The following is a 21,702-nucleotide window of genomic DNA, read 5'->3' as shown; positions in this document are numbered from 1 at the left end:
CTGTACCATCAGGCTTCGTATCAACGGGACACACCATCAACTCTGACGTCTGCCTACATGGCATGATCGCCAAAATCATCCGCCATCTGCCTAAAGAGCCCGTCATCTCCACCAATGGTACGATGTGAAATTCCCCTAATTCTTTCTCTCTCTCTCTCTCTCTCTCTCTCTCTCTCTCTCTCTCTCTCTCTCTCTCTATATATATATATATATATATATACACACACACACACCAGTTTGAACCAAATGTTAACTGTCGTTTCATCTATATTCTTAACGTTTTATTGCTTACATCACCCGTGGCTTCTGCCACGTCACAGGTCACCCTTCAAAACTTTGAAAAGAGAAATTACACCTTGACCTACTGGTGTATGACTCCCAAAAAAAATACCCATACCGACTATATAGTCCTGCAAAGGAGGACCAAAAAACCCTTTCCCATACTCTTCTACTGTGAAAATATGTGTTGATACCCATTGATTGCATCATCGAGAATTGAGAGCGATTCATAATTATGCTTAGTACTGAGGAAAATAATAGAAACGTATTGATATACAATTAAATCAAAGAGTCCCATAAACCATAGAAAGTCCCAAAAAAAAGGGGCATCCAATAATCAATTGCACACAAAAGCCATGCAGGTCAACTAATCTAAACATCCCACTAAAATAAGTACTTAAATCATCCCAAGAACCGTCCAAGAATTTGGCATAGTGCTTGTTGTAGGTGTTGCCTATCTCTTGTAAAAAATTGCTGGACAGGAGAGCCATTCTACATAAAATCAGTTTGAAGGTTACATGTTTTCAGCAAGAAGATTTTATAGCTTTAAATAAAGTGAGGGAAAATAATTATACTTCGCTCTCACCATGAAGAATGTGAACATAGGCACTGTACGAATTGAATAAAACCTTGCAAGGTCCTGCAAAATATGGAAGGCAATAATAATTGACGATTGAAAACACAGAAATACGTCACATTAAACTTCAGCCTTTTTTGAAAAAACTCTCTCTCTCTCTCTCTCTCTCTCTCTCTCTCTCTCTCTCTCTCTCTCTCGTGAAGGACATTAGTATGCAATCCATACAGAGTTTTGAAAGGGAATAGAGCCAGGGCTTCATACTTTCTTGAAGCAGGGGTGACAAAAGGCATTCTTTAAGGATGAAGGGACAGAGGGACTGAAGCGATTAGACTGCAGGGCAGTTTTTGTCTTAACTGCAGGGGCGGCTAGCACATCTGAGCCTGCTGCTTCAATGCTGATCTCTGTTCCAAAAGCCCCAACTGCTGGCCAATCTCCATACATAATGGCCCTTCCAGCACCCACCCTTCCACCTCCCCACCCTGTACCCACCTTGCACCTGCCCTCCTACTCATAAAAAACACCCTTTTTTCCCTTCCCTCAGCAAAATGCCTCGTGACAGGCATGCTATGTAACTCCCCAAGAGTTCAGGCTTAGCAAAATGGAAATGCAAATTTATACCGACATATAGCTGGTGGCAGCATAACCCATGTGTACGCCCGTTTCTCGGGTTTGAAGGGACTGGATCATGCCCAAGGGTGTTTATAACTCCAAACCAATATTAACCAGGGGTCGATGACCTAGGTTTAACGAGATGGCCTAACCCAAGATCAGTAAAGTCTTAGGGTAGGCTGTAGCTATAACCTATTAGTTTAGGTGACCTACATCCATACCTTATGGTGTAAGGTCACCTTAGTCCTTAGTGGATTATAAGATAGCAAGCTAGAATGGTGACACGTCAAAGGCTAGGTGGCATGAATCTCCACTGATCAAGGCACCTCCTATTGTGTAGGAGAGGTGGAGTAGATCTAGGAAAGGTGGAGAGGAAAGTAGAACTAAGCACCTAGCTCATGGAGGCCTATAAAGTCGGCTGGCTCTCACTCATTCTTGTGTGTGTAGAGATGACTTTGTGATGTGAACTCTTTTGCTTAATATAATCCTATGTGATCCTTAATAGAAACTATGCTCTCGTCTTTATGAGTTAATCATTATGCTTAGTCTTATTCATTATGGTTAATCTCATAATGCTTAGTGCTAATCAACACTGTGTATGTGAGTGTTAATCAAGGTTAATGTTTAATCCATTTTCCAACATTAATCCACTCTCTCTTTACCATTGTTAGAAGTCATCTCCTGTCTTTACCAAACACCAGGGCCTCTGTTGTGGGTGTGCCCGCCCTTTGTAGGTGCTTTATCATTTTTCCTCACTCCCCGTATTTTTTTCCCATTTTTCCTATTTTTTCTATGGCATGGGAGGCAGTCTTGTAGTGGCAAGAGGACCTTGATCTTGGCCGACTGCATCTGTGTATACACTGGAGGTGGCCAACTGTTTTGCACAGGTCGTGGACCTTCTTGATGCTGGCCGACTGTACACTTCAGCAGGTGGCCGGCTGTACACTTCAGCAGGTCGTGGAGTATTTAGTCCTGTCAGCTGCCCTACAGCAGGCCGACTGCTGTTTGGGGGCCATATAAAATGGCCCCACAGCCCCTTGTCACTTGAGTATCATATTTGGGATCTTCTTTGTGTATATAGAGCAGAGTTACATGCCTCTCTCTCTCTCTCTCTCTCTCTCTCTCTCTCTCTCTCTCTCTTGTGGTGTATTTCTGCATTGTGTTTGCTCGTGTTCCTAGATTTGGTCATCATCTCCGCTGCGTATTCTGACATGGTATTGTTCTTGGGACTTGTGTGAGGAGGGGGACTGCTATGTTGCTCATTGGTGGAATGTATGGGACTGTTTGGGAAGAGGAGAAGCAAGAGGACGGCGGGCTGATTTGCTGGACAACCACTTGTTGCAGGTGTAAGTTCTTCTTTGTTCCCAGCCACCCACCCTTTTTCAAAGTACATCCCCGCAATGGCACATCTATTAGAGATGGCCGAGAGGCATGTGAAGATCCCTACACTCCCCACGTTATTGGTGGACTGTCAGTTGGACGGGAACAACTACGGCATATGGAAGGTTATGATGGAATCTGTTCTGGAGTCTTACGACCTCGCTAGTTTCATCGTTGTTGGGTTTCCACGGCCGGAAGTAGAGGAAGGGGAGTTACCGTCGATCCGAAAGGATTGGGAGGCACAGGCACAGATGTGGGATCATGTCAACGCCGGGGTCCGTTTGTTTATCTTCCTCAACTGCACACCGCAGGTACTCAATCATGTAAAGCATATGACGCTGGCCAAGTACAGATGCGGGTTATGAGTCCTGCAAAGTAACAAGCTGCAGGCCCTTCAGCAGGAAGTTCTTCAGGCTGGGAAGGAGATATCGTCAGAGGACATGGCCATAACGTTGCTGTCGCATTTGCCCTCTCAGTACTCAGCATTTTACTGGTCTTTGATTACTAGTGGCAGGCTCAGCACCATCACATGGGAGGAGCTTGTGCCCATGGTCTTGGACCAGGAGGAGAGAGAGATCGAGATCTGCAAAACTGAGTGTCACTGTCTCCACTGAGTGGACTGAACCAATGAGGATTTCTGCTCCAAATTAAGCCTGATTGAAGGTGACTTTATTCTGGTCTACAGACGGGTGGCAGATTTCTGCTTATTGTTGTGCCCTGCTCCTGCTATTTTCAATCAGCCATGGCAAGCAATAACAGAGCTTCTGTGTGAGCTCTCTGTGGTGGAGAACTGAGCTCAACCTTGAGCTTATAAAGAGGTCAGTTGCTGTGTTTTTTCCTTGGCATTTTCTGCAGGCTACAGTGCTCTGGTGGGCACAGCAGACGGGCTCTGTTGAGCTACATTCACAGCTCCTAAGGGCTGCTGGTCATGGTGGTCTTTGAGCTCAACATTGAGCTCTCGTTGAAGCTCAGAGAGAAGCTCATCCTGAGCAGTAAAAGTGTAACGAAAACCCAGGCCAAGACCAGGGGACTAAGGTCTTCGACACACTTTTGCACGACCATCAATTTGTACTTAAGCATTTAAACACTGAACACAGCCATTAAACATCATCACACCTGCCGAAAAATAATATCATATGCATAGGACACCACACTAGGACCAGAACAGCCGGTCCCCCTTTGACAGAATTATTCTCTATTCCTCGGGAGAAATTTGTACAACAAAGGATGCGGGTGCTCAGCACCAGAATTTTCCAAGTAGACATGGACTCCAATAAAAAAGAGAAATTGAATTTGCGAGAACACTATCCCACAAACTCACAAAATTCTGCACCTGCAACTCAAGGCCAAAGTCTTCGAGATTTCTCGAAAAGCAAGCAGCTTTTCATGATGAAACTCTCCAGAATCGATCCCTTGCTCGGGTCACCATGAAAACACCTCTGGCACCCAAGAGCAAACATAAACACTAATCTCTCGCAAAGAACCAAGCTGTCCATTTCTGAAATTCTGTTTTCAACCCATAAACACTTCACAAAAGAGCTTGTGCCAGTATGATATGAGTCAAAGAAGCTCTGCATATGCACATGATGGAGAGAGAGTACTGTAGGGGCTGCTATGGGGCTGTCCAGCACAGAAAAACAGCAATGTTTCTCCACAACCTACCCTAATATGGCCATACTGTACCTGCTCCTTGCAAACCGGTTTTCCATCCCAAATCAGGCAGCATTTCTCATCATCTTCTGCATGCATCAATCCTCAAGTGTCCATCCTTCAAATAAGCCTCGGCATGGAGCATCCCTAATCTTATTTCTATCATGTGCCCACTGTAACATCCATGTGGAAGCTGATCTAGATTAACACTAAGCAAAAGAGATTTAGCATGCGGAAGTTGATGAATAGAATCGGTTCTTCAATGGACAGAATTCAGCAATCTTTCGTGACGAATATAACACACAAGATAGATAGATATGTGCAGAAAGAGAGAGAGAGAGAGAGAGAGAGAGAGAGAGAGAGAGTCGGACACGGTATTGGGTCCCAAATACCCTTTATAGGGCCCCCATGTATGTCAGCACAAGAGAGAAGGAGAGCTTCAAAAGCACACTCCCAAGCCAATATGCAAGTCGGCCCAGCAGCTGAAAATAACCTCCCTTGCCTTCTGTTGCAAGTCAACTAGCTCAAAATAACTCCCCCAGCCCTTTTTAGCAACTTGTGGAGCTATTTGTGGCTTCCAAGCGCCCAATCTTGTGTTTTGTCCATAATTCATTAAAAAATCCACCTCTGGTGTGTATTCACTTACAAGTTATTAATGTTGGCAGCCTAACTTCAGTGACGAGTGTGTACACATACACTTATAAGCCTCCCATGAAACTTATGTTTTGTGGCCATTGGTCAAGCACTTCCGTGCCAGTTAAACCTTTGTAAAGACTGCACATCAAATCTTGACCTCCACTAATGTCATCTTCCAAGTGAAATGTCCATATCTCATAAATATGAGCCTGTACTTGTGCACACCATACCATGTATCTGTGAAATCACAATACATAGAGTTCCAAATTGGCTGGCAGCCCATCATACCTTGGAAAATTCCCTGTTCACATCCTTCATAAAATAAGTCTAGGCTAACCGAACAATGTCCAAATCACAAGGGTGGACCACAAAGCATCTCCATCCTGCGAACATCTACAGACAGAAGGTGGCAACATAACACACTTTTCCCAAGGTGGTGGCAGCCCCCATTGGGTGCAGAAATCAAAGGGTTTTCCCCCCTTTTTCACTCCTTGAAAGAAAAGAGATTTTCAATTTTAGTGTATGTAAGCATTACCACTTTGAAACACTCTTTGTAACGTCGTGTGGCACTGTTTTGGAAGAGAACCAAACTCTGATTGTAATGCCCTAAAGAGGGTAAAGGGCTCCCACTAATCCTTTGTGTGTGTGAAGTGGTACTCAAATCTTTGTGTGAATCAACTCTATGTGTATGGTCAAAAGCCGTGTGAAGTGAAGTTTGTGTGCTACACCTTTGTGATCAAAGCCATATCCTCATAAGGACCTCCATTTATAAAGGACCCTCCCATCTTGTGTGAAACCTTGAGGAGATTCTAAGTGCATAAACCTTAGTGGACATGTGGAAAAATGCCTAAGCCAAATGAAGTTGGTGATTGCATATAACACAAAACCATCCTTAAATCCCGTAAACAATCACTTAAAAAATCATCTAAATGCCATTATTCTCCTAGAATGGTGACACATCGAAAGTTGGATGACACCCCTAGGTGGAATGGATCTTCACTAATCAAGGCACCTCCCTATCGTGTAGGAGAGGTGGAGTAGATCTAGGAAAGGTGGAGAGGAAAGTGGAACTAGGTGCCTAGCTCATGGGGCCTATAAAGTCAAGTAGATCTCACTAATTCTTGTGTGTATAGAGTACTTTGTGATGTAAACTCTTTGGTTAATATAATCCTATGTGATCCTCATTGGAAACTATGCTCTCTTGTCTTTATGAGTTAGTCATTGTGCTTCGTCTCATTTATTGTTAATCTCATTATGCTCAATGCTAATCAACACTTTGTGTGTATGTGAGTGTTAATCCGAGCTTAATGCTTAATCCATTAATCCACTCTCCTTACCAACATAACCCAAAATTAGAATTGGAGATTAGTTGGACTTGGGGAATCATGGGACACGCCCAAGTGAATAAGGCCTAGCAAGGAGGTCTTGATTGGCCTTGGATCAATTAAAAACATACTCTTAGTGGCTAAAAACAACAGAAGTCCAATAATAGGATTGGATGCTGAAAATAGACTATAATAGAGTTACCTTGGACTGACCTATAATTAATATAGGATCTATCGAGCGTGTTGGCCTTAGGACCACGAGTATCTCCAAGCAGACAAGTGACCTAGTGGTATGGGACACCGTGGCATGGCAAAGCTGACTCATGGCAATCTAAACCACACGTGGGGGTCATTCCTATAAGGTCTCCATAGACAATGTCCAAGGATCATCTGACCTAGAACTAAAACCCTAAAGTGGTTTCATAGATCCAACATCATACGCATCGCGCATGACCACAATAGATTGTGGCTAGCGACTCGCCACCCAACCATGAGTCCTCTCTCGACTCAACCCTGAGCTTCAAGTCTAATTGCCACGAGCCTCCTTAGTACCAATGGCCCCAACCTAGAATCCCATATGACTAAGGCCGAACCAACCCGCCTTGCAGCTCCATGGCCATGAGGTTTTGCACACCCTGGTAGCCCTCGCATCTACTGCGTGGACACCTCAATAACTCATAAGTACCCCCAAGGTCACTTGTATATAGCAATAACCTCGCTATTATTGGCCCTTGCTTTATTTATAAGCTTTTAGTCATTATTAGTCTTAGCCTCTAGGTTATTAATTATAAGCTCTTTGCCAATTGCTCTCTCCGCCCTCTACTTGGTGCGTTTGGCCCTCTTTCTTGCCCTTTGGCTGAGTGCTCCCTTGCACACGAGCTATCTAGTACAGAATTTGCAAAACACAGCCTTGATGCAAAAAAAAAAAACAGAAACCTAAGTGAAAACGCCAATAATGATGGGGTTCTTTGCGATGGATCTCCACACCCTTATGAGAGAAAAAAATTGCAGCCTTTCTGCAATGAAAACCTCACACTCTAATTGTCACCAATTGGCCGACCATTTGGTCCATCTCCAGATTTGTGTCTCGTTCACTTGAGGCCAGGCCGGTGTCTCATGTGAAGGGGCCAGTATTTTTGCATAACATGGACGGGAGCCAGACTGGTGCCACCCGTGTATGACCTGGACTGTGTTCTATCCATGGGATTGTCACGCCATGGAAGAGCCAGTATTTGTGCCGTGTCTTACCTATGGGACTGTCACTCCATAGGGAGGCTCGTGCCTGGATCTGTGTCTTACCTATGGGACTGTCACTCCATAGGAAGACCGAGATTTATACTTTCTATCGTGCCATTATTGTGCCCGACAGGAATGTTTAGTACTTGTTCCATGAGCGGGATATATGTCCATGATATTGTTTGCACATGCATTCATGTTTGCATGCTTGGAATTGTCTTCTGCAAACAGGCTTCACAACAGGCGAATATTACTTCCCATACTATTGGGTAGCTGTTGGTTCTCCATCCCCTATCTCTCAAGCTGACAGCAACAGCAGTAATAAAGACTTCTCCTTTCATACATGGGTGCCTAGTACTACTGAAGGCCATATTCATTATTTTACAAGGTAAGTGGGTTGAGATTCAAGCAAAGGTCTTTGGTGTAAATCTTACAAGGGATACTCTCTGCTGCTAACACCCGTTCGGTGCTGGGTAGTCCAAGCTTCTGGAGAACCACGGTCCATGGGTGCCGAGATCGGGCAGCGTTAGTATGGGAGCGCCTGTTTGTGCGTGGTCCTGGAACACCAGTGGGGCGCTCTCTACGGATTCGAGTGAAGGCAGAGGACCGTAGAGATTAGACTTCTTCAAGTGGATCACTCTCCTTCGAACGTCTACGTCAAGTCTCTTGTTTGGTAATTGTATTCATCTCAGTTGTACATGGACATCATCTGGTTCATTGAACCCATGGAGCATTGTATCACTTAAATACTCCCAATAATATATCATATATTGAGGGGGGGGGTCGGCCCATTCCGGCCCCAGTGCTGGTGTCCATTGATCATCATTTCATTTCATTTCAGTATTCAGTTGTTATTGAGTTGTCCATTCATATTGTGATATTTAAGTTGTGCTATTTACGCGTGTGGGTGTCCAACGGAGTCTATTCCCACTTGACGGGATTGGTTTCACTAATACCAATGTAACATGGGTGCTTGAGGAAGCATGTTTATGATTAATTGATTGCAATTAGCACCTAATCAGAGACTTGAACCCATGCACAACAAGCTGTTCTTCTTCATGCTCAACACACAATAGAGAGGGATGACCTAATCTACCATGTATTACTAACATGAAGTATATACAATGCTGAATAAAGATTTTCAATGGTAGCAATGCGCTTGAGTTCTCAATGACTCAATGATGACTGATTGAGCAATAAATGAATATGGCTAAGGCCTAGACTCTTACAATGATCTGGCAAAATAGCCCTTACAAACACATTAATCCGGCCACGTACTTGACCTCTTGTGCTGGCCAATGGATAGAAGCATGTCCACGAGCATGCACGTGAGTCGTGACACTAAGATACAAGCTAAAAACAAAGTAGGGTCTCGTGATTCTTCTTTAGTGATATGGCGGTTAAGCAAGACTGCCTTGGGCAGCATGTAGATGAGCTGGAAATGATGAATCTCAACTGGGTAATATGCACTGCAAATGTTCAAATACTCATGCATGTTGATGATATGGTATTCTCTGCTTGCAATCAAGAAGATCTACAAAAGCTAATGTATGAGTGCACTGGGCTCCCTGAAGGTGGGGAAAACAAAGACAAAGATGCCAAAAAAGTTCAGGCCAAATGGGTGCCAAGTGATGGTAAAAAATGTGCACACACACAAAACAAAGAACATAAACCACGAGGTAATATAAAGGTGCTGGTAGCTTAATATTTACTTACCGTAAGCTCATCGTATTCATCTCGCACGTTGTGCTTCACAAAGACAACTCCCATGCCTTTATCTACAGAACACTCATCTCCGCAACCCTGCTTTGCAAACAAAAACAATTCATGCAAAACGAGATTCATAAATTTAGGCCAAGAAAAAATCATAGTGGCTATTGCACCATGCTGTCCAGGAGTCCGAACCCGGTCACCTAATTATATATTTAGAACTCACAAGAAGAAATGCCAACTACACAAAACAGCTTTGACGATAATTGATATCATTTACAAGCATCTTTTTCACTGACGATTTGAAAGAACTCATTTTGCACTTCACATCCAAAAACACTGAAATATAAACCTTTTTACACAGCTTGATTACTTGTGGCAACAAATACTTGCATGCACCACAGGAAGAGCTGTAGAAGTCAACCACCACCTAAGAAAGATCAATAACAAGGAAAACATTAATTTGTAATAAATTTTGAAAATAATACATTGCAAGCATACTCCCCTACTATAAGCATGCAATAGGTTGATCGTCATAATGCGCAACAAAGCCTTCTTTATACCCGTGAGTTTATGAAATTCCACTTTGAGAATTGTTTGAGATGTATTCACTCCATGTGAGAAATCTAGCCTATTGGCCCGTGACACTTGTACATATAAATACTCCAAGAAATACAAATGTATTAAGAGGGGGACCAACCCTTTCCGGCCCCAGTGCTGGTGTCTAGTGTTATTGGTCATTTTCAGTATTAATGTTGCTAATAATGTCCATTGGTATTAGTAAAGTGCTCTAAAAATGTGTATTTTGTCTTCCGATCTGTAGGCCTCCAGTAGGGAGCGGTTACATTGATATCAGAGCCCAGTCGTCTCTGTTTCTCAAGAGGAGACGGAGTTTTGAGATCGGAAGCATACACGGACACTTGACTCAATGGACAGCCAAGGCAATCCTTTGGAGGTGCCAAATTCTAGAGGTCAATCAAATGCTTCACGTGATTCTGATGCATTGCTTGGTAGGCACAAGCCTCTTGAGAGAGGTTATGACAGTGCATTCATGGGACAGCCATCCCGTGGAAAAGAGCTTATGCCCAATGCCTTGAGGGCTAAATTGGAGCACATGAAGAAGCTTTTGCAAGCAAAGGAGCAAGAGCTGAAATTTCTGCATGAAGACCCTCATGTACAAAGTGTCATTGAAGCAAGGAAATCTAATGCTATGGTGGATATGACCTTTGAGTCCATGGCTCGTAAAGTGGGCAAGAAGCCAAGGGAGTTGGCACTCTCCTATCTCATCCGTAAGGGTGATCTCAAGGAAGGAGAGGATGGAGAGTTAGTATTCAAGAATCCACCTCGTTTGAAGCAGGGAGACCCAACATCTCAACAGTTGAGATCTTTTATACAAGAAAGAGGTATCAGTCACTTCTCACCATCCATTCATGGGACACGAGGCAACAAGGATGTGCATGTTGGAGCTAGTGGGCCACATGATGGCCTTGTGGATTCACAGAAGGTATATCATGGAGAGAGTGGTCACCATGCAAGCCGAAAGACTTTGCCCATTGAGTTGTCTCGTGGTGAGACATTGCATCATTTGGGGAGGTCACATGCATCGGGGCCACAGATTCATAATGCACATGCCACCGTGTCTCTTGAAACATCTTTGATTGTCCATGAAGCCCATGCAGAGAGGGCTACCCCGTTGGATAAGGGGAAGAGAAAAAGAGAAGAACATGTACCACATCCCAAGAAGCTCAAGGAGTTCAAGGCAGGGGACAAGTCCGTGAAATTTGATGCCTTTCATGAAGAGTATGATACCTCTAAGGTGCTAGCTTTTGTAGCAAAGTTTGACATTGCTTTTAGTGACGAGGACTTCACTAAGAAGTCCAAAATTCGTCATGCAAGCATGTTCTTGAAGGAGACAACTGTCCATTGGTGGATCACTGAAAAGACCACCAAAGATCCCATTTGCACTTGGAAAGAGTTTAAGGACAGATTTTATGCCCAATTCTTGCCTCCTAATGTGGAGCAAACTCTCACCCAAAAGTGGGATAGACTTGAGCAAAAAGATAATGAAAGTGTGCAGCAATATGTCAATAAGTTTTGGAAAGTGTTGCTTGAGGTAACTCCCTTTATGCAACTCTATGAGGATGAAAGGAAGAGCTCTGGATTGCAACCAGCTTATCAATCGGGCATTGAATTGCATCCGAAACACACTCTTCAGTGGCTCATAGTATCTGCTCTTGCTACAGAGCCATTGGTGCTTAAAATTAAGCAAGATCAAGAAGGTTCCAAGGGCAAAGAGAGGCCTATCCCAAACTTGCAAAAAGGTGGACAGCCACCTAAAAAGAGCTTCCAGGAAGCCCAAAAGGGTGGTAAAGCTGAAAGAACTCCATCCAAAGACACTGCATCAAAGAGGAACAAGTTTGGCTTGACCCCTGAGCAAAGGGAGCAATTTGTCAAAGAGGGGAGATGCTTTTCTTGTGGTAGTAAAGAGCACATGTTTAGGCAATGCCCTACCCGCTAGCAAAAGCATGAAGACAAGCCTCCAAGGGCAAATGTGCATGCCATACCCGATGTACAGGGTACCATCGAGCATGATGGCAAACAGAGTGGTATGCAAAGCTTGGGGACAAATCAAGGATCAGCCCTCCTTATTCATGTTTGATGATTGTGCAACAGATAATTTTATCTCTACACAGATGGTAGCCGCCTTGGGCATAGAGATTGGGAACATGGGACCCCAAATTAAAGCAGAGACAGCTTTGTGGGCAAAGAGGTGCAGGTCACGCCTCTTATTGGAAAGTTGCGCATTCATATTCAAGGTTATCTGGATCATGAGCATTTCTTGATTGCCCCACTCAATGGATTTGATGTTTGGCAAGCCTTGGCATCATCGGCTTAAGCCTCGTCCAGTGTGGCTGCCTTTTCTCTCTATATCAAATCTGCATTTTTTGCTTCCCTCTTCTCGTGGCCTCAAGGTTGGAGGTACAGTCGACAGAAGCTTCTGCGTTTTTTGCTACAAGAGGATTTTTCGGGTGCTGTCCAACCTCTTAGGGCCGCGTTTTGGTGGGAGGAAGGGACCTACATCAACGTTTTCTGATTTGTACAGTTTTTTTTATCTTATGAGGTTTGGTCCTATTGGTTGCATCAATGATGACAGCTTCAGATTTGGCTCCCATACCACTTTCTTGTTATTTCCTAGATGAGGCAGACAAGTTGGATGGTGGTAACTTTCAGTCATGGAAGTTGCAGGTTACTTCTATTCTCAGGGAGTATGATTTGATGGAGTTTCTCCCGTACAAGAATCGATGCTTGCCGGACCTTGCCCCTACTGAGGATGTGTCGGTGGAGGAAGATTGACACGGACAGATCTATGGCTTTCTCCTCCTGAATTGTCAGGATTCAGTTCTTCGACACTTCATCTATGCTCTTGATGATGCTTCTACTTTCTATGTGTGGCAGTTGCTTTGTGACCTATATGGTGTATGGTGATGCCAGTGATCGGCAGATGGTTTCTACTTCTAGGTGCTATGCAGCCAGTGATCTTGTGGATACTTCTTTTGGAGATGTTCCTGCAGCGAAGGATAGTGAGCTAGTTTTGCTCACTGCATCTAAGGAGTTTGTTTCTCCTGTTGCCTTGCCTTCAGTTTCTGTGCATACTTCTCCTTGCCAGGATGCTATCTCTGGTAATGTTTTTGAGAAAGACAATGGGCTATCTTTGCTCACAGCTTCTGAGGGGGATTTGTCTCCTATTGCTTCGCCTCTGACTCTTTCTTCGTCAACCAGTGACCAGGATGTGTTGTTGGAGCCTGGTTCCTTTGCCTTCTATGGAGGAACCTGCTTCTATGCCTCGTGATGCTATTGAGGAGGCTACTACTACTTCAGTTACCACTACTGTGAATGTTCCTCTTTCCCTTACTCTGTGTGAGGATTCTGGATTGTGGTCAGGTGTGTCCCCGTGCCTGGGGCACAGTGGTACTTCCAGGGCTTGAAGGATTGGGATTTGGATTTGGTTGGGCTTGTGGAGTCCCAACATCAATTTTCAGAGGGCGCAATTGAGTTCTTACATGTAGCGATGCCAACCTTCGAGGAGGGTGCTATTGTACAGCATTTGGCTACTCTTGGTACAGAGTTGGAGCAAATGGACTCTTTCTTTTGAGGGTATTATCTTCTTGGAGCTACAGACTTCTAGGGATTTTTCTATGGCACTGTGTTTACATTTGAGTTTGGCACCGATATTTGGAGCAACACGACACAGCCTACATGGTTGTTTTCTTCTAGAGGAGCAGTGTACCTGGCAGCTTGTTCTATTGCTTTTGTAGCTAAGTTGCTGTGGAGATTGCTTGTGGAGCTTTCCCGGTACCTGTTTGTTCTGCATTCTTTTGTCTTTGACAAAGGACGACTTCTTCGACTTCTCGGAGTTTGTTCAGCATCTGGTACTAAGAGGGGGTGTTAGCACATTCATCCCCAGTTTCTGCCCATGTTTGGTGTCGTTTTGGTCCCTTTTGCATGGCCCTTGATTGTGGGCTAGCCACCCCTATTTTACATAATTTTTCTGGAATTTTTTCCAACCCTTATGGTTTTTTCCCAGTCGGCCAGTTCAGTCCTCCAGTCGGCCATCTTGTCTCCAGTCGGCCAGCACTCCCCACCTATAAATAGGTGGGCTGGCGCCTCAGTCTTGTATCTTCCCTAGTCTATCTTTTGCTCCCACTTATGAGACTGCTTGTGTCTCGTGCTTGGGATTGTATTGCTTCAGTATATTCAGCATAGTTGTTTCGTCTCTCTCTCTCTCTCTCTCTCTCTCTCTCTCTCTCTCTCTCTCTCTCTCTCTCTCTCTCTCTCTATATATATATATATATATATATATATATATATATATATCTATCTATCTATCTATCTATCTATCTATCTATCTATCTATTCAGCACACTCTAGTGCTCTTTTGCTTCCGCTCTGTGCACACTCACTTTTCACGTGAGTCTTTTGCGGAAGTACGTGGGGCGGGCCAGCTCCAAAAGAGCCTATCACAAAAGATCCGCCCGAGATTGATGAGCTTGAGGAGATACTTTAGCCAAAGCAGATTGTATTTCACAAGGAGAGAAAGCTACCACATGGGAAGCTTTCCAGGCGATACCTTGTGAAATTTACAAATTATTTGCCAATTGATACAAAGTGGGTAGACGAGGATTATTTTGCTGACTACCCTCAGCTTTTGCAGGCTTATCTTGAGGCTTTTCAGTTGAGGACAACTGTTTAGAAGCCCAGGGGGATGTCACCATTTGGTCCATCTCTATTTATGGAGCCACTTCTATGGGATTGTCACTCCATAGAGTGGCCAGATTTGTGCCGTGTTCACATGGAGCCAGGCCAGTGTCCCATGTGCAAGGGCCAGTCTTTTGGTGTCACATGGATGGGAGCCAGATTCGTGCCACCCGTGTGACTAATATAGCGTCACATGGACGGGAACCAGTTTTGTGCCACCCGTGTGTGACCTGCTTCATGCTGTATGGACGGGAGCTTGTTGGTGCCACCCGCGTATGGCCAGGATGGCGTCTTACCTATGGGATTGTCACTCCATAGGAAGACCAGGACATATATTCATATTTCTATCACGCCAGTTTTTGTGCCTAACATGAGCTTTTTCAACAAGTTTCATGAAAGGGAGATTTCGTCCATTACATGTCCACATGCATTTATGACTACATGCATAAACTTGTTTTCTCATGATTTGTTTGCGTGTGTTTCACTGTTTTTCCGTGCTAATACATTGGACGGGGACACCCTAGTGTACCGTGGGAGTGTTGTTTGTTGACACATCGGTGTGGCGTGTGAACAGGTGGTAAGTATTACCATTTTGGCCCTTTTTAAAATGTAAAATTCATAAGCTATGGTTAACTTTAATATTTATAAGCTAATGTGTTCACTCACATTTAAAAGAGGACTGGACATTTTCTAGTATGGGTGTCCATAGTATTAAACATGTATTAAGGTTTTATAACCTTTGGAAAAAGGTTTTGCATGAAACATTTTAATATTCTTCCTTGTTTAATGAATGTATGCTTTCCACTACATCTTGTACTCCCACAATCCCGTTAGTATTGTGCTGATTATCTTGTTGATTAACATCTCTCCATCTTCTCCTCACTATTGTGTGGCTGCACTATTGACATTAGCCACATCAATTGGTATCAGATCTCTTGATGTACAGTGCGTGGAGCTTTGCGCCCAGATCCCGCCGCCGTCTCAGAGCCACGCGCTGCCCCGAGCCAGCTGCTGCTGCGCGCTGTCGCCCGTCGCCCGCTGATCTAGAGCCAGTTGCCGCCCGTCGCCGCCGCTGATCCAGAGCTAGTCGCTGCCAAAATCTGGGCGGCACTAGCGCGTAGCCAACCACCACCGCCGGTGGTTAGCTCGCGACCACCGGTGGTTAGCTTGCGACCACCATCCAGGTGGCGTTTCTACCTGCGCCGCTACTAGTCCACCTACACGCACCTCTTGCCCAGCTCCTTCCTCTGCTCAGACCTACCACCATCAGTGCCCACTTCTGCCTCCTCAGCCAATTGCTCAGTTGGTGCTGCGCTCAGACCTACAAGGGCCTCAGCTCGTTGTCCGCCCACATCTCCAATTTCACCCACATCTCAGCTCGTTGTCCGCCCACATCTCCAATTCCATCCTCCACTTCCAAGTTCAGCTTGCTCTATTTGAGGGAAAGAGGGAAGATAGCAATCAATAGCATCTTCCTCACAATGGTTTGGGGATTTCTTTTCGTGCCTTCTTTTTTGTCAAATACAAAGCCTTTGTGTTGTATATTTGGGGATTCTTGTTCATTAGGGGAGGTGTTCTAAGTGGAAGCATCCATAGGCACTCTTGTTCTTGTGCACTACTCCCGGAGTCTTATATTTACTCATTCAAGTATACACCCTGTTTTTGGTATACTTCAACGATCGCATCTTCAATCTCGTCATATCCCGGTGCCTTGTGTGCACACTCCCGTAACTCTCTTTTTCTCGTATTTTCCCAAGACCTCAAATCAAATGGGGGGGATTTTTTGTTCACGACTGGATGGAAGCTGCAGTGATGTCTTGAAACTCTGCTAGGAGACCATCTAGATTTTGCTTCAATGGGGTTTGCTGATTGACCAGCAGACTATTGGCTACGAACATAGATCAATGCACACTCAACTCCTTTTCTGATAGCTCGTTGGGTCTGGATGTCTGAGATGAGCGCAATACCTTGAATGCTCCTATCCCCACAAATGAGGACAAACTCAGGAACACTATCAACAATAATGAAAGAGTCCTGCCTCCAATCAGGAATGGGTGCATAATCCCTAAACCATTGAATGCCAAGAATTATATCACTCCAAGAGAGGTGAGACAACAAAGTCCCTCTGAAATGTGGCCTTTAAAACCATTAATGAGAATGGTTGAGCCATATGAGATATATGAGGGCAAAGACCGGGTGTGAACCCATCTATGTCCAAATGATGGAGTACAAGCGTACAACTCATCTTCTTAGCCAACTCACGAGAAATGGCATCCTCAGAGCAACCCGTATCAAAGAGAACAATGAATTGTTGTCCCTTTGATGTGCCACAAGTACGAAAGAGGGCTTTCTTTTGCTCCTCATCCTCACCCTTCTGCTTATCGTCAAATACCACCGTGGGTACTGCATTTAAGGCGGGTTAGAGTTGAATGGCGTTCGTGGCCGATGCGGGAAATGTAGATGCAACTGTGGCGGTGGCTACTATGGAGACAGAAGTTTTGTAGGCATTACTACATCATGATCACACCATCATACTTACTAAAGTTCGGTTGAGCTCGTATGGGCTGCCCAAGAGTGCCCATGAGGCATAGGCTGCCCATGGCATAATGGAAGGCTGCAAGTACACACTTGTACTCATGCCCACGTATGCCTACATGCTAATGATGCTTCTACCTACAGACCTATGCTATGGCTGACTACTACATGCACTTATCTAATGGGGTTCTCCAAGTGGGATAAGAGAACCGACTCCAGACTGACCTCTATGGCTCGGAGTCTCTCCTACATAACTCGTGCTTGACTGTCCCTGGACGGAGGGCTCACAATGGGGTCACAGCGTACGACAAATATTCCTTAAAAAGATAATCTTGTTGTGTACATGTTGCACTAATGTAGAGCCACTGTCACATAGCTCTAGTGCAGTGTGCATGTGACACCTTCCCCCCTTTTTTCTTTGTGGGCTACACACAAGTGCACACACACACACACACACCACATATATGTATGTGTATGTATATACATACATACGCGCACATGCCATACAAGCATACATATGCACGTACGCATGTGCATGCACACACGTGTGTGTGTGTGTGTGTGTGTGTGTGATACATACATACACATGTATGGATGCATATATACATATATATGGGGTGTGTGTGTGTGTGTGTGTGTGTATGTACGTACCCTCGCACGCATGTAGGCATGCATGCATATGATCTGTTAGAACGGGAGGTCCCACCTTGCACACCTTCAGCTTCAACTTAGCTCAAGACTCACCATTAGCACCTCTGAACCCACCTAATGTACCGGCTCATTCTATGGGAATAACAAGGTTTTTCTACCATTGCCTAGGATCACATGCCTGAGATAAGTGGACTCGAACCACGAGCATTCCCCACAGGGTAAGCTACCGTCTCTCAAGTCTACTTGAATAATTCTACCATGGAGGTCGGCAATTAACAATGACTCCCCTCCAAACACAGCCTACGACTTTCATGTACATGTACATGTACATATACATACATATGCGCTCTCTCTCTCTCTCTCTCTCTCTCTCTCTCACACACACACACACACACGTATATATATACATAATATGCGAACTCACGTTAAGCAATTAACAAGAGTTTAAGTGAACTAGTGTCAGGGTGCACTTATGAAAAAGGGTTCTTTTTGGTCCTTCCTTACCTCTACCTCTGAAAAGGGGAGATCTCACCCACCCATTCCTAGTGGGTGAAGGATCTCTCCCATCTAACCCCTGCCTATCCAATGGGCAGGACGTCCTGGACTGATCTGGCTGTTCAAGCTACTTCTAGAGGATTGAATTTTCTGCTCTTGGGAAGCTTCACTACTTACTCATCAAGATTGCTCCCCCTTGTATGGCAGCCCTGAAGAACTTCAAGAAGATGTGAGGAAAGGGGAGAGAGGAGTTCCATTTATAGATATCGAAAAATAGGCCCACTAGCATTAGTTGCCGAAATTTGTGCATTTTTGCATTGTTTGCATTTGCACTTCGGTAGTTAGCTTCCCTTTGCCCATTCTGGGCCCCCTACCTTTCACTTGTAGCCTCTTTTGTACCTTTATACATAAAATCTGCAAGTTCTCCTGCTAAACCCTAACCCTAACTAGTATTCTAGCATAACAAACGCATTGAATGAATGGGGATGATGAGTGTGACACCAAGCTCCGACAAACTGATCCTGGGGTTTATCAATCTTGTCTTCAGGAACAGTTTGCTATAAGCCACCAAATAAGAGGGTTATCATATTAAGATTTAGATTTTTCTACAGCATTTTCTATGGTGAAAGAAAGAGGTTAGTCTGACTTGGCAGAAATACCAGTTCATTGGCTTCTTCTGCCTCGTGTAGAACCTTCTCGAATTCGCCACAGTTGTAAACTTCCCGCACACATTCCAAAGGACATGTCAAATTTGCCTCCACTTCTCGTGCCTCAGCCTCCTGCCATGCTGGCATAGCTAGTTATGTTCTTAAAGCAGCACTAATAAGAAGGCATACATACAACTAAAAAGTTTCTATATACTATACCATACAAAAAACCTTACGTACTAAACCATGCAGAGTTGACCTAGCATGTGCTCACAAAAAAAAAAAACAGCTTTTACAATTCTAAAAATGTAGAAACGAACCAGTGACAAAGAATTCGAAATCCAGAGGGGGGCGCACGTATGTATTTGTATGTATGTGATACGTATATTTGCATTGAAAATTTTAAAAATAATTAAAAATGCACACACTAACCAGCTGTCTTTTAAGCAAATCTTCAAAATATCTGCGGCGATCTATTTGGATTCCCGCAGCTACCCTCAGGCTGCGGCGTTTGCGATAATGGTGGGCGAGAGAGGGTAAACCGCGATTATTATTATTATGCATATCATTGTTGCTGGTGGCGGAAAACGAGGGAGACTCCTTGATGGGTGTGAGGAGCTCTGCCGCACCGCCTGCGGGAAACGAGATATTTATTTTGGCCATGAGAAGCTCGTGGAAAAACGGAAGTGTATATGAAATGAAAAAATACTAGGTAGTAACCCGCCTTGACAAAGCGTTCACACATGATTGCACCTGTATTCCTACAGGGTATAAATGAATGTTCTTACACTATGTTATATACATCTATAGAGGATTAAGGGAGACTGGCCCTCCCTCCACGTGGGCAAAGGAGGGGGGCCTATTTCAAAATACCCCCTCTTCCTTGTAAGCGTGACGTTCATGTTCAAAATACTCACTCCTCCAGCGCGTCCGTCCGGGTTCAATCAGTTTCAGTCGTCACTGCTGTTGCACGCCTCTGAGTCGCCTCGAGCTCCACACAGTGCAGGTACGTTTCTCCACTGAGTAGAGGCTACGTTCGAACATTCCCATATGTGTCCATTGTAAGCGAAGAGGGTGGCGTCTACGTCCGAGGCATACGTTGGAAGGTTCCCAAGGGTGGCGTCTACATCCGAGGCAAACAGCAGCAGTAGCCATAGCAGCAGTAGGTTAGATTGACTCACTTGGAGGGTGGCGTCTACGTCCGAGGCATATGTTCGAAGGTTCCCAAGGGTGGCATCTACGTCTGAGGCAGACAGCAGCAGTAGGCACTCTGCAACCACATCAGCAGTAGGTTAGATTGACTCACTTGGAGGGTGGCGTCTACGTTCGAGGCATACGTTCGAAGGTTCCCAAGGGTGGCGTCTATGTCCGAGGCAGACAGCAGCAGTAGGCACTCTGCAACCACAACAGCAGTAGGTTAGATTGACTCACTTGGAGGGTGGCGTCTACGTCCGAGGCATACGTTCGAAGGTTCCCAAGGGTGGCGTCTACGTCCGAGGCAGACAGCAGCAGTAGGCACTCTGCAACCACAGCAGCAGTAGTAGATGCGACAAGAGGGTGGCGTCCACGTCCAAGGCCGTTGAAGCCGTAGGATCTGAACATGCATTCTCATTCACTACTCAAGCAATGCCTTGCCCATGGATAAGCTACAAGCTATGGAGAAGCTTAAGCTTGAATCCACTACCACACAAAGCCTAATAGAGAATCCACAAGAATCAACAAAGAAGCATGCACACTAAAGAATAGAGATGAGAAGAGAGAAAAACATCATCTCATTGCATTGAATTAGAAGAGCATTGCTCATACAATAGTGTAGATGGGGAGAGAGAAGAGCTTGCACCTCTATGAACAAGAGGGAAAGCTAGTCTCAAGAGAGCTTAAGCATGAGTTTAGCCCAATGTGTGTGTGTGAGCTCTCAAATGAGCCACTATTTATACCAAAACTCCTAAAACTCCCAAAACTTCCCATGTGGGATTATTCTCAAGCCCACTCTCACACTCACCTACAACTTGGAACTCTCTACAAGAGCCCTAAATAAGAATGTCAAGTCACTCCTTTTCCTACTTCCATCTTTGTGTTGCATCCTTGCATTGATCACCACTCGTCACGCAACATTCCCCCCTTCCTATTTTGCGCACGTCCTCGAGCGCGTGGATGCCAAGGAAGAGTAGAATCTCCAGTGTGTACCTGCAAGCAAAATGATAGGTGGTTTGTGTGTTCTTTTTTTTTTTTGAAAGCAAAAGTACTGACAGACAATAACAAAACAAGCAATTTTACTGAATAAGACATGGCAATAAATGTTCAATTAGCTAGAGGAAGGAAACATTGAAGCAGTGTAGAGATTGAATAGGTTAGTTCAAGCCTTAATAATTACTACCTGCAGCTAACTAAAGTAAAGAATGTTTTATGCCAAATGTATTGTTCTTTTCCTAGAAGTCAAAAGACAACAGTTAATCGAGGGACAACAGTTAATCGACGGACTTTTTGTCATGCCAATTTTTGTTATGGAATGTTTATTAGATTGTCCCTAAGCAATGTTTATTAGATTGTCCCTAAGCAATGTCCTAGTAAGGGCAAGATATCCACTGACGGTCCTATGATTAATTTAGTCTCTTTGTCCTAGGTCTGGAACTCTACCTTTGGCACAAAACACTAATTACTTTGTATTGCTAAACGGGTAAAAACAATTACGGTCAAACTTACACTATCAAGTCTA

At 44.5% G+C, this 21,702-nt stretch overlaps 1 protein-coding gene across 8 annotated transcripts; it reads right to left on the bottom strand.

Annotated features, from left to right (window-relative positions):
• Positions 1-534: 534 nt before the first annotated feature.
• LOC147630219 (thioredoxin-like 4, chloroplastic) lies at positions 535-19,741 on the bottom strand. Of its 8 annotated transcripts, none has more exons than XM_086811859.1 (6): positions 19,419-19,740; positions 18,999-19,118; positions 9,755-9,832; positions 9,409-9,495; positions 866-919; positions 535-753 (listed from the first exon to the last, which is right to left on the bottom strand). In XM_086811859.1, the coding sequence occupies exons 1-6, from the start codon at positions 19,647-19,649 to the stop codon at positions 682-684; spliced, it is 642 nt and encodes a 213-aa protein (XP_086667985.1). In that variant the 5' UTR covers positions 19,650-19,740; the 3' UTR covers positions 535-681. The 8 variants fall into 8 exon arrangements, with proteins under 8 accessions (XP_086667985.1, XP_086667986.1, XP_086667984.1 ...); XM_086811860.1 differs by having other exon boundaries at positions 535-771; positions 9,776-9,832; positions 19,419-19,738; XM_086811858.1 differs by having other exon boundaries at positions 535-771; positions 19,419-19,736.
• Between the last annotated feature and the right edge of the window lie 1,961 nt (positions 19,742-21,702).

Source organism: Cibotium barometz, chromosome 17 (assembly GCF_041138505.1).
Source record: "Cibotium barometz isolate CiBa-2024 chromosome 17, ASM4113850v1, whole genome shotgun sequence".
NCBI classification, from domain to species: domain Eukaryota; kingdom Viridiplantae; phylum Streptophyta; class Polypodiopsida; order Cyatheales; family Cibotiaceae; genus Cibotium; species Cibotium barometz.
The sequence above is the reverse complement of the archived record's forward strand: the minus strand, read 5'-3'. Positions and strand labels throughout refer to the sequence as shown.

Bases quoted from the DNA above. Each gene is read 5' to 3' on its own strand.
- LOC147630219 (XM_086811858.1), bottom strand. From the start codon at position 19,649: ATGGCCAAAATAAATATCTCGTTTCCCGCAGGCGGTGCGGCAGAGCTC. The intron at 19,119-19,418 runs GTTAGTGTGTGC...CCAGCATGGCAG, and splicing joins ATTTGCTTAAAAGACAGCTG to GAGGCTGAGGCACGAGAAGT. The intron at 920-9,408 runs GTAAGTAAATAT...CATATTTTGCAG, and splicing joins ATGAATACGATGAGCTTACG to GACCTTGCAAGGTTTTATTC.